The sequence below is a fragment of the Parus major genome, chromosome 1, assembly GCF_001522545.3.
Source record: "Parus major isolate Abel chromosome 1, Parus_major1.1, whole genome shotgun sequence".
Lineage (NCBI taxonomy): Eukaryota > Metazoa > Chordata > Aves > Passeriformes > Paridae > Parus > Parus major.
This window is the reverse complement of record NC_031768.1, coordinates 50,642,067-50,655,697: the sequence shown is the minus strand read 5'-3', so window position 1 is coordinate 50,655,697 and position 13,631 is coordinate 50,642,067. Positions and strand designations below refer to the sequence as shown.

The 13,631-nt window shown below is 36.0% G+C and overlaps 1 protein-coding gene across 6 annotated transcripts in view; it reads right to left on the bottom strand.

Moving 5' to 3' along the window:
• Positions 1-4,605: 4,605 nt before the first annotated feature.
• DACH1 (dachshund family transcription factor 1) overlaps positions 4,606-13,631 on the bottom strand; it is a 354,190-nt gene continuing 345,164 nt past the window's right edge. For 4 of the 6 annotated variants that reach the window (XM_015628133.2, XM_015628113.2, XM_015628123.2 and 1 more), the window contains one exon: positions 4,606-7,379. Coding sequence is in view for 4 of the 6 variants with exons in the window: in XM_015628113.2 (XP_015483599.1) it covers positions 7,342-7,379 (38 nt within the window). In the remaining 2 variants the exon portion in view is untranslated. The remainder of the gene's footprint in view (positions 7,380-13,631) is intronic. The other 2 variants (XM_015628150.1, XM_015628159.1) reach the window with 2 other exon arrangements.

Below are 13,631 nucleotides of genomic sequence, written 5' to 3'. Positions count from 1 at the left end.
AGTGTTCAGAAGAATCATGGAAACATCAGGTAAGCATTGTGTACTTCAAAAATTCATTTTATTATGATTTTTAAGTAGGCATGTGGATGCTGTTAGAATTTATTTTTTCATATTTTGAATCCTGAAATCATTGAGCTAATTTTGGACTCTAATCGCTACTTTTCCCACAAGTTTGTCTATAGCTTAGTTTAACTTTTTGCTATGATTTTGTTTTAAACCTATAATTCATCACTTGAGTCTTATCTCCTACAAGATATATATATATATGCCATATATACACTTGCAATGTTGTAGAGGTTTGTGTTGGAGGCAGATAGGATAAGAAAAATTATCCCAGGCCCCATGAGGCCTTACTGTGCAATAATGGAGCCTTGTTTTTACTAGGCATGGCAATATCCCAGTGGCATCTGTGTTGCATGAGATTCCACAGCATCACAGTTAGAGAGTGAAACCCTTTTATCCATAAAACTTGAGAATTAGGGCTTATTAATAATTATTATCATTATTTACTGCTTCTGTAAGTTCTGTGTAAGGTGTCCTGTGAACCTGTTCAGCTTCCAGCACAGAAATAGCTTCCAAGGGTAATACTGGCATTTGTTGAAGCATCTGTTTCCCAGAGGTGTGCTTGTTATTGATCAGCTCACAAAGAAGGTAATACTTTATCTCTGTCCTCTTCAATTGTTAAATTGAGTTCAGATTGTTCAACAGATCCATGTAGAAACTTATTTCTGGCTTCCAATATATCATCCCATCACTGAACAGCCAGATTCTGCAGCATCAGTTTGGTCACAGTGAACAGAAGCCAAATGGTTATTAGTTGCTTCTCAATTGAATTGAAAATGCGGTCTGCTTGCCCAGCACCCTGCCAAACGAGTTTGTTTGTTCCTTCTGTATCTTGCCACATCTTTTTAAAGAGTATCTTTAGAATACAGTTTCTCCTTATTGTATCACTATACAATATTTACCTATTTACCTATTACAATTATATTTACCATCATCTTGACAGTTGAAATCTCCTATTTTCTGGCATCCCTATGTTCTATTCAAAATTCTGTTGTAGTCTCATTCTTTTACCCTGCTTTCCTCACCAAGACTTTAATTTTCATCTGCTTTGCAATTCACCCCACAATTAGCACCTCCAAACCAAAAAACTCTACAAAATCCTTCAGAAATGAATCCTAGTTAAATGTGCTTGTACCATAACACAGCTTCACAGACACTGAAGCTCAAAGTCACTCCTTTTGTCTCATCAGTTTTAAAATGCCAAGTTTAACTTTTCCATACCTCAGGCTCCCAATCTGCCTGACACCACTTACTTGACTGAGAAGCCAGCGATCCAAACTGACTGCTTCAAAGTCCTCTGTATCTCAGAATGGTAAAAATCTATAGGGCTCCAAAATAGTTGGTTGCCTTGCAGAACCCATTTCAAGAAAGCTATTTGAAAAAAATACAGGAAGTATATTTTGAAAGGAGGGTCTATCTGTTCCAGTTTATCATTTTCAGTTTCCTCAGAGGCTGTCTGGCCAGTATATCCAAGAAAACTAAATCAGCTTACTTTCTTTAACCCTAATCACTGTTCTTTATATTATTAGACATTATTTCTTCACTTTGCCTTATATTTATTTATTGCTAGAAAATTAATCTTAGAACTGATTGACAAAGATGCAACAGCTTCCATTCTTATTATTTAAATTAATTATATTTGTATTAAAACAGGTCCCATTTTAATCCTCTTTGTATTTACCTCCTGTGTCCTCTTTCACATCTTGTCTGGCCTCCTGATATGGAAGATCAAAAAGCTGTGAATGCTTAAATATATCCCAGCAATTTCTATTCTAGATCTGACAACTGCTATTTATAGGACAAAATTTTGCTCCTTGTTAAACTGGATGCAGAAAGTGTTATGTCTAGAAGGAAGGGCATCATGCAAATAAGTCTTGTGGTTCTAGAACCATGAAAAACTGCCTTTGGAAGGAACATCTGAAGGTCAAGCAGTCTACAATCTTTTTTAACTGCAGACAGTTAGATCAGGTTTCTCAGAGCTCTGCTCACCTAAGGTTTGAAAATCTCTGATGATGGAGATCCTGAAACCTTTCTGTGAGAACTATTCTAGTGTTTTATTCCTCTCATTTTGACTTCTTCAACTTTATATCCAGCTGGAGGGTTTTTTAAGGTTTTTCTTGTGGTTTTGTTTTTGGGTGTTTTATGGGGGTTTTTGTTTTGGGGTTTTTTTTGTTTGTTTATTTGGTTGTTTTTTTAATTTGTTTTGGTTTTGGTTTCTTTTGTAGCAGGGATCTGTTTTCTTGTCCTTTTGCTAATACAGCAAGATGAACCTAGCTGTGTTTTTATGGATCAAATTTAGAGCATCAATTAACCAATTCACTGGACTATGCCAACCATTGTTACTCTAATCTGGATGAAAAAATCATGTTTCTCCATAGATCATGTGCAAATTCTCCCGAATTACTTAGTATTTCATAATATTTGACTTTTAGGTGATCATTTACAAAGTTTCCAAGTACTCTAGCTGTCTAGATTTTATTTCTAACTTGATTCCTTTTAAGAGCTTGAATTCCAGAAAGTCCTTGTTTCCTCTCTCTGAAAATGAAGCTTTCTCAGCAGGAGGCTGTAGCTTGAGATGGTGTGATACTGCTGATGGTGGAACCATCATCATTGATCACAGTGAGCTTCTGCTCAGCAAAGGCACACTAATACATTCCTCACTATCCTATGGATGAGTTAGCAGCTACTGAAGAAATAAGTTTCACAGAACTCTTGACCTAGGATATTTTATTTTAAGAAAGGCATTGAAAATACCTGAAGTTTGGCCAGCAAAACTGGAAATATCTGTAATCAGCAGTCACGCTTGAAAATCTTGGCCTCAGTCTTTGTTTATTGCAGTCTCGTGTCAAATAACATTGTAAGCATGTAACAAATGAAGCAATTTTCAAGATTTTACGGAACCTTCAACAAAAAAGAGGTTTACTTTTCAGATCAAAACCCAACCTTCTATCTCTTTCCACTCCAAAAGTACAAAAAAAGAATTAAAAATTAATTTGCATTTCGATCCATCAGTTCTCACAGGATTTTCCTAAAACTGTAGATGTCTAGCTGCTGAGTCTGAATTTCTTCAGGATCTGACCATAAACTACTACTAAGTTTAGGGCAAGATATGTCTAGGGCAAACTTTTCTTGATTTTGATCTGGGCTTTGACACATTTTTGTATTACTTAGGTCACAAGGAGTACCAACATCTTACTGTCTCTCAGCCTATCCAGCCTCAGACCTGTTAAATGCCAGGTACCTTGCACAGATGAAGCAGCTATTTGTTAATGGAGGTAGGGTGGAACTTAAGAGAGTATAGCTCCTTTCTGCTGAGAGAGACTATTTCCTGGGATGCTTAAAAACACAGAGGTAGGCTGCTAGTCTGTTACTGTAGAGATAATTTGGGTTTCAGCATGAGCCGGACTGAGATTAATGAGTTTACTTTTTACCCTGCTTTAGCTGTGCCAGAGTTTATAGCAGGGGAGCTGGCTACAGTGTAGCTGGGATCCTTACTAATTCAGACATACAGGATATTTTAATGCAGGCAGAAGGAGATTGTGATTGCCCTATATACAGATAACCAAAATCCTAATCAGCCAGCCAACAACAAGCTGCTGGAACCCAGGAAGCCTGTCAGCCTCATGCTTGCAGTCCCCAGGCCATCCAGGGATAGCGGAATGGGTTTATCCGAGAAAGCTAATCTCTTCTGCAGTCCCAAACAGGTCTGCCCACTAATGAAAGCAGAGGCATTCATGGAGGTACAGTTCAGAAAGGAAGAGAAAGGATGGGAAGACATGGCAAGCCAAGGCCAGGCAAGGCAGGACAATAAGGGAGAATACTCAAAATCAGTCATGCCACTCTGACCTTTGAATTTTCTGTAAGCAAAACCTAGTTCCAAATTTGTTCTTAAATAACAATCTTGACCTTAAAAAGGCACCTTTTTTTTTTTTTCTCACAATGACACCTAAAGATAAGCTAAGCCAGAACTATTTATTTCTCCAAATGCCTGTTTAAATGTTTAAATACTTGAGGTTTGTTAGAAAAATGTGTCTCTAAACACATTTTATCAAGTGAAGGAGATTTGAGAGAAAACCAAGAGGATTACCCCTGCATTTTTGTAGTTAGAGGAATAATATTGTTTTGTTCCATCAATGTGTCCACTTTACATTGTTCAGCACAAAGCTTTGTGAAATAAGAATCATGGGAATATCACAATATAAAGGAAAAAGGTACAAATAACAGCTTCATAAACTGAGAAATGTACATAAATAAATCATGTAGATGGGGGCAGTTTGCTTAGCTGGCAAGAAAAAAAATGGAAAATATGCTTGTTAAACAATAACCACAGAGTGTGCTTTTATGATGTTTTTCACCACAGTAATTCATATTAGAGATAGAAGCAGTTGCATGTTAAATAAAATCATTCAGCATTGTTCTCCTCACATTACAAAGAGCTGACTTATGTTGTTTTTAGATGCCTCCCATTAGAAAGTAAATATTCCTCTGATGTTATGCATTTCAGAAAATTTAATAAAGATGAACTGTAAATAAAGTCACAGGGAGATTTCAGACAGTTTTATTAGCAGATTGTTGAAAAGAAAAGAAAATTAAATACAATAACAGTAAACGTGGTTCTCACATTGAAACCAGGCTCAAATAACTAGGCTACCATAGAAAAATTTCCAATTCTTGCATTATGATGTAAAAACAGATTTTTGTACAGATTTTGTACAACAAAATTCGTAATAACCTTTTTTCATTTTTAGAAAACTTTAAATATATAGATAAAAATAGACAATTTTCATAGGTCCTACATGAAGATGAGTATGTTCTGTTCCAAGGGCTTGCATAGAGCGCAAATGTGGTTATAATATAGAACAACTAGACATTAATATCTTTAAGATTACAAAAGCATATAAACAATAACATGAGGACAACTTTTCTTCATAATCTATGCCAAAAAAAAAAAAAAATCCAAATCAAAAACCAAAACCAAAATACCAACCCAAAACTTGTAAAACTAATGAGGGGCAAGAAACTTCAATTTACGGTAACATCTCATGTTCTGTAATATTTACAGTTTTTAGCAAGATTCTTTCTAAATGTCCAGCTCATAAATTGGTTCCCCTTTAATCCTAAACACTTCTGTTTATGTACCAAGCCAAACACTGAGGCATTCCCAAAGGTCTTGAAAGAATATACTGTAAAACTACTAAACCTACTTACAGGTGACTCTATGCAAGGAGCAGAGCAATGGTAAATGCTAGTACATATTTCAGTTGTAGGCTTTTAATTCTCTTTCAGATATGAATGATTCAAAAGCTTGCCACAAATCCATCTAACTTTACAGCTGTTAACCCTTTAAAGACTGCATATGAAAAAACTGGAGTACAGAATCCCATGTGTGTTTAAGCAACTATGACAATCATGAAAGAATCATGGTTAGAAAATAACATCACTACAAAGTATTAGACAACAATATTTAATGAAAAATATTGCTCAATATTTCTTTAAAAAAATTACTGTGATGTGAACTTGTATATACATCTTTCTATTGTTAAAAAAGGATTGTGGTGGAGTAAATATGAACTGCACAAAATAAATGTGTACCAGTATTGCAAGGAAGACCTACAAACTATAGAAGCTCAGTGCTAGAGTTTACAAAACATTAGATTTTTTTTTTGACAAAATAATATTAATATCCAATCGGAACTACTTTTAAAGAAATATTTGCTTTAAGTTAGGCATCTTAGACATTTAAGGTTTTGATATGTTTCCATGAAATAAATAATATTTTATATGCATAAAACATTAGATGAAGAAAGCATAATCACAAAACTTACAGTAATAGCACTGATTCACAAAATCAGTCTTTAAAGGGGTAACCCAAAAGTACGCAAAGCAAAGAACATAATTTTTAGTAATGTAATAAGCAGTGTTTTGCAGCTTACTTCCAGTTATCAGCACAAAGGTGAAAACACATATTGTAGCTTTCATAAAGACAGTGAAAGGAACACATAACCATCCATCCCTAAGACAAGGTGGGAGGGACAATAGACTTCAACTGTATCACTCAGTTCTACGTGGAATTGGACTGATACATCAAGTGTTTGTTAGGTTTGTTTTTTTTTTTAGCAACATTGACGTAATATGACATTAACATATAAAAATATTTCTGGCATTTTGACTCGCTGCTCAGCCACAGTCCATTCTTAGAAGTGCACTAGTCAGGGCACTAACCAGGGCTCAATATACAAATAAAAGTGGCTGATACAGAATTCTGACTTCTTACCAGATGCTTAAGATCTCATTCAGTAATACTGTGACTCCAGGACAAATATTTACATGCCTGCATGCGTTAAAACTAGAAAGGTGTCTTTCTGACCAACAGGGTGACAAAACAATATTATCTAAAAGTTTCATTTCCTAAACTCTAGATTTCTACTGCATACATAATACCTTCCTTGTGTGATTTGTGTTATATACTGTACATGTGACCAACATTTTGATTAGAAGCAAAGTCTTTTATTTCATAAACCCCTGCCAGTTTACAATGAGAAACTATTATTCTTTTTATTATGTTTTTTTTTCAATTTTATTTTAGGAAAAGAGACTTTGTGAATGGTAAAACAGTTTGTTTACATTCAGCATTTCTTTTCACTTACACAAAATTCCATTTCACTTAATGTAGTCTAACATATATGTGTTGGTCTCTTGGAAAGCATGTGGAAAAAATGTCTTTAGAAGAAAACCCACGATCATAGTTTGAAAAGTGAATGTATCAATTTTTTCTTCTTTTACCTTTTTTTTTTTTTCCTTTTTTTTTAAATAAGAATCCTCTTATGCCCTCTACAAGTTCATTTCTGAGCTGTCTTGCTGGTTTCGGTATGGTATAACAGTCTGTAAGTGTACTTGGACACCGCTGGAAGGATCATTGGATGTGCTCAAATATAGAATCATCAGAGGAGAGTCTGCATTCCTTGAAAAAGGGAATACTCAGCCTTGTTCTGACCGCCTGCAATTTTGGATACAATAGTCCAGCGCAGAGATGCAGATTTTCGCTGTGAGAACAGTGCTACTGTACATTTACAAACATTCTCTAGATCTCCAGGTTGAGCCACAGGAGATAACCAAAGGAGGACACTCTTGCAGAATTCTTTACATTTTTGAAGAACATTGATAAATGAAGTTGAGGAAGTTGGTTTGAAAACATTTTGTTTCCACAGAACTCCTTATGAGCCAGTGTCTTACTGCAACGTTCTTTACCGTAGCACACGTATTTTCAGCAGGAAAAATTCAATACATGACAGTAGTTTTCAAATAAAGTCTTCCATCTAAAATATGAAAGAGAAACATTTGCTTTATATATTTATATCTTCAATGAATCAAAAAGAGGAAAAACCCCACAAGATTTAAAACCTCAGCGGAAGTAGTCATGCAACAAATCTGTAAAATGTCCCCTCTGGTGTTTTTGTCTAAAATAAAAGAAAATCATAAAACCTGAATGTCACCTTGGCAATTTCATCTGTCAGTGGTCAAATTAACTCTGTTGAAAATTACACACACTTTGCAAGTTGTGAAAACTGAAACAACTTCTGAAGCTTTAATGTATGCTGGACTCATATCACTGCTAGGGCACTAGGAATGTAGGTGGAGCCTCTGTGCATGTGTTTTTACTGATATGCAAACGTAACTGAATAGTGCTGAACAGCAATTATTTCCTTCATGGTTGCAGAGCAAAAAAAATCTTCTTGCATGCAATCATTAGTACTCCCATCACTAAAGGCATAGCTCATACTTTCTGATTTAGCTGTGTTGTTAAATATACCATGTAATGTAACCATTGTGCACATTTGTAGCTATTTATATAGAAGCCGGTATAGGATATTTAAACGGTATCAGTGAAGTATAGCCTCCTTCCCCCCATAAATGAGATTAACTGAACAATTACTATGTTAAAGATGTAAGCACGTTTCTCACAACATTTTTTCCACCCAAGTGAGGAGCATATATTTAAGTGAGATATGTGATGGAACATGAGAAACACTAAGCCCACCTAACCAGTAAGTGTTGATCTAGAAAAATTTGAAGATAACATACTGCCACAACATATTTTCACCTAATTTGTAAGTACAAAGCAATTTTTTCTTCACTTGGGCCATGAACATCTTATATACACCTATTTTGATAGAATTTAAATATTTTTTTTTTTAAATACAAAAAACAGACAGGGAAGTTTCTCAGCTTTCTGACCTATAGGGTAGAAAGTGTTGTCCCCATGTGAATAAAGCACTTTATGAAGCAATTATTTCTTCCCAGTGCATAATTACTAAACACTATTTATATTTTAGAATATAATAATATATTATATTATTATATATATTATATAATATAATAATAAAAATAATAATATATTTTGCAACTACAAGCTGTATCTCAGCTCTTAAAGTTTGCATGAACTTCTTATTTAAATCTGTGTAAATTCAATAAATATTTCTAAGATTTCAGAAGTTCCTGTTTTGGTTTGCTTAGTCCAACATTTTTATTCCAGATCTATTTATAGAATTTTTTTATTAGATATACAATAAAAATTAGATATACAGTGAAGCAAATAACCTGTGTGAGATAAACCTGCGCAAATTTGTTCAAATTTTTTAAATGCTGAGTTATCACTGAAAGATATGGCATCCCTCCATGAACTTACTGTAATTGTTGAAAGAAAGTTAACCTGAAAGTAGACAAAAGTACACACCACACAGCTGTAAAACCTTCTGCACACTCCTTTCCAGTTCTTTTAGAGTGACTGGGGAAAATGGGAAGCTGGAGAATCACTGTGTGGAAGTGATTCTTATCTAATGTCCCTTTGTTTTTCCTTTTCCACCACTAGTTTTCTTTTGTGAACTTCAGCAGTATATGCCCTTTTGCTACTTTCTCCCCACCTTTCCATTTCCCTAATTTTTTTTTTTTATTTTATATATATATATTTGTTTTGTTTTTTTTTTTGGCAGAGTACATGATAACTTTCCCACTACATAAAAGTGCTTCCTCTCAGAACCATTTCTATTCTCTTTTCACTCTTTACGGTCTTTTTTGGCACTGAGGAGAAATAAAAAGGAATTGAGTAAGGCCTCAACTTAAAGACTTTTTTATTATTATTTGATGCATGAAAACCAACCAAAATGCTTATGGGAATTCAGGGGAGAAAGAAGGGGCCTCTGAAATGGAACTCAGTAAAACTGAAGGCCTGAAGCACCATCTCCAAAGAAAATCTGCATTAAGTGCAGGATAGCTAGCTAGCTACATTTCTATGCAGTTCTCCCAAACATATTGAATAAACACAATAAACATTTACAGCACTAAAGCTGTCTAGATACCTCTGCAGGAGTATTACTCTGCATATATACCAGCACTTTGACTATCCTGAATTCACACTTGCTAATGAGTGCTATGTATAATTCCCATGTCCTAACATTCTGATAACCTGCAGTTGGCAACTAATTTTATTATACTAGGTCTCCATTTACCTTTTAAAATAAAATATGTATTAAAACTAATTCTCAATTTAAAATACAGCTGCAGGAAGCAGAATCCTTGTAGCAGCCAACAAAAGATAAACAGCAGTACATTTTCAAAAGTCAGCTCTATTTTACAGTGCTTAAGGATCCAACCTGGCAGTGAAATCAATAGGAGGTTTTTCACTTTTAAAAGAAGACACTATCAGATCCTGTATTCTGTATCCACAGACAATGAATAAGAATAGAAACAGGCAGCTCTACAAAGCACTTTCCTTACAAACTAAGAGGATACTTGTTTATATGTATAAGTTCTCTCCAACATCTTCATTAACAGCTTGGCCACAGTACTTGAAAGAATACTAAGTTTGCCAAAGACACTAAATTAGGAGGAGTAGTTGACTCCCTCGAGGGCAGAGAGGCCTTGCAGAGACCTCAACAACTGAGAGGTGAGCAGTCAGACCATATGAAGTTTAATAAGGGCAAGAGCTGGATTCAGCACCTGGGGTGGAGAAATCCTGGTCTTGTGCATAGACTAGAGAACAACAGGCTGGAGAGCAGTGCCATGGAAAGGGACCTGCGGGTCCTGGTCACTGGCAAGTTAAACATGAGCCAGCAGTGCCCTGGCAGCCAGGAGGGCCAGCCCTGTCCTGGGGTGCATCAGGCACAGCATCACAGCCAGGCAAGGGAGGAGATTGTCCTGCTCTGCTCTGAGCTGGGGTAGCCTCACCTCGAGTGCTGGGGGCAGTTTTGGGCACCACAATATAGAAAGACATTAAGCTATCAGCATCAAAAGGAGGAAAATGAAGATGGTGAAGGGTTGGGAGTGCTGAAGCTGTATGAGGACCAGTTGAGGTCATTGGGTCTGTTCAGCCTGGAGGAGACTGAGGGGAGACCTCACTGCAATCTTCAATTTCCTCACACGGGAAAGTGGAAGGGCAGAAGCTGATCTCTTCACTCTCATCACCAGTGACTTGAGCAAACAAGCATAAAGCCAAGTCAGGGGAGGCTTGGGTTAGATATCAGAAAAAGGTTCTTCACCCAGAGGGGGATGGGAACGTAACAGGCTCCCCAGGGGAGTGGTCACAGAACTGTGGCTGAGAAGTTCATGTAGCTCACAAAGAACGAGCAACAGGTGAATAGCAGTGCACTTTAGAAACTCAAAGGCCTCAAACTGTGCTAAGAAAAACTCACAGCTCTGCAGAGGAACGATAACCTCACATCACAAAGAGGTGATCAGATACAATTCCTATATTTGACTGCTGTTGCTTTCATTGGTGACTTCTACTACCTTGTTCCTAGCCATTTCTCTCCCTATTCTTAATGTTCTGAGATTCTTTCCAAATGATAAAAACTTCTCAGTGTTGTTGTCAAAGCCATCAGAATCACTTCGCCTCTAGGTGTAGCCAGAGCTCCTATCTGAATACAAGTGGAGTATTACCACTGATAGGCCTTTAATGATTTCAAGGTTAAAATCACAGACAAAAACCTACAAATCATGAAAGTGATCAGCAAATCGAGCCAGCTCATCCTTTGTAAGCCAATGTGAAAATGCCACTACTTCTAAATCCTAAATCCCAAGCATGCCTGTGCCTTCTGCCTCCCAATCAGCTTTAATTTATCAGCTACGCAGGCCTATTGCATTACTTTCTTCTGTTAACAAATGCAGAGTTTGTTTATCAGCATAAAAACAATTTTATGTAAAATAAATATGGAATATTTTAGCCACACAAACATATGCATACAAGCACATACTACACACACACACAGAGCTTTCACTAAGGATGTTTACAATGCTGGGGTATATTTTTAGCCTACTGAAAACTGTTGATCTGTGGTGAAGTTTCCCAAATTTACATACTGTTATATACAATGTAAGTACATAAAACTTACTTTTACTCTTAGGAAGTCAAGCAAAAACACAAACTGGGAAAAATACTGCTAAATTTCTAAATAGAACTGTGTGTGATTAGCAGATTGTCATCTGTTTTAATTGCTCTTTTGCAAATGGCAGTGTTCAGCAAGATCACACAAGCTCATGCTAGTAACTCAAACTGAAAATGCCATTACTCCTAAATATCATTTGTTTTTGTCTGTGGATTGATATGACAGAAATTCTACCCTGAGTGAGGGAGTATTTTTTTAGTTCAACTCTTTTTAATTAAGATTCATTTTGAGGATTTTAAATGAACATGTCCAAACAGCTAAAAGGTCATCAATGTTATAAAAAACAAACAAATGGAACTGACATAAAAGTTTGCAATGCTGAAACAAATCATATGCTTCAGAATGCATTCCCACAGAGATGTCATCTGGGCAATGATTCACTTTAGTGTTCTGTGGGCAGCTTGCAGTAAGTATCTCTGTGGGCCCAGCATTTTCAGAGGGAAAAACACAAACCCACTCAAATATTATTACTATTAATATGCAAACTCATAAACTGATAAAAATGTACAATGAAATGCTAGGTTTTGTCTTCAGCTGCAAACTAAGTCATCCATTAGATGGTAATGTAGGTATTTCTGCCACTCAGTGCAAGTCCCAGTAGGATTGTTTGCCATCCAAAAAATTGTATTCTAGTTTGTATTCTCAGAGTTGCTTTAAAAATAAATGTAATAACAGTAATCATCATGACTATAATACTGCAGTGTTTCATTTATGAAAATCTGCAATAAACATCCAAGGTGTGCTGTCACATCTGAGTTCAGTCATTTGCTATTTTACAAAAACCTACTGAGGTAAATTCTCCTTAGGAAAAGCATAGTGTTTTATATAGATAGGAGCTAAAAACAACCAACCAAGTGACCAAAGAGACAAAAAGATACAGTAGTTTCACACAAAGAGCTGATAAGAAAGAAACCCCCAGAGTCCATGTTAAGAAGAAAAGGACAAAATATTTTGTGAGAAGGAAGATCACAGGGTCATAGAATGTTTTGGGTTGGATCACCTTAAAGATCACCAAGGACCTTAAAGAATAGACCTTAAAGATCACCAAGGACGACTCTCCTGCCATGGGTAGGGATTCCTTTCACTAGACCAGGTTTCTCAGAAAACGAATTGCAAGATATGAAATCTCAGTCTGAGCTTTGGCACGTTAGGATGTCAAGGTGTGAATAATTTTTTTATCCTTTTTTTTTTAATTGTAATTTGTGAGCTGTAGAATAGCAAATCCCAGCCCATGATCCAATAACCCTTACATCAAATTAGCCACAGTTTTAGCTGCTCGAAGTCCTAACTTCAGTTAACATATTTTTGTCAAATATGCACATATGCAAATAGGTCAGTGATAGAAGCCAATTTTTACTCAAAATGGGTCTTAAGGGTATTTGAAGTGTATCTATTCATCTCTTTGTACTTTCAAAGAGCAAAGGTTGATGTCTCTTGTTGGAAAGACAGGAACTTTATTCCCAAATATGGCTCTGAAATTTTCTGTGATTTTAGTTTGGTTCCCCCCCCCCGTGATTTTCTTTTCTCTCTTTCAAACTTTCTGTTTCTTTCCCCTTTCACTTTAGGTAACAGAGAGGTTCATGGTTTCTCAGTCTTTTCTCTTGTCCTTAGGAAGACAATAGCAGTGTTAGCTGAATCCTCTAAGGACTATATTAGCACAAATAACAAAAAAAACCAACAGCAGCAACCAAATAAAACTATACATGCATATATTTAATGGAAATAAAAGGTTCTTCACTCATAAAAATCCATTTGAATCCTCTGTCCTCTCTATGGCTGGTGACTGAGCTGACCTGAGCTCAGGGTCCTCTTCTAAAATCACATGTTGCAACAGAAAATCCCGAGGACTAGCCCATGTGCTCCTAAAGGCAGCAGATGCTTCATGCTGAAACTGAGTATACTGTTGCCAGATCCTCCAACCATTAAAAACTGCTAACTTCAGCTTAAAAGAAATAAAATATTTGTGACCTTAAATGGGGCTACTCATATCTAAATCAAAGCAAAGCTGCTCACTCGTGCTAAGTAACATAATAAATTGCATTTCCTGTTAGGAAGTAGCTTTATTGAAAATGGTAGCTATTTTCTCAGAAGTTATTTCCAGGCACCTGTAATCTTAATGAGGTTTGT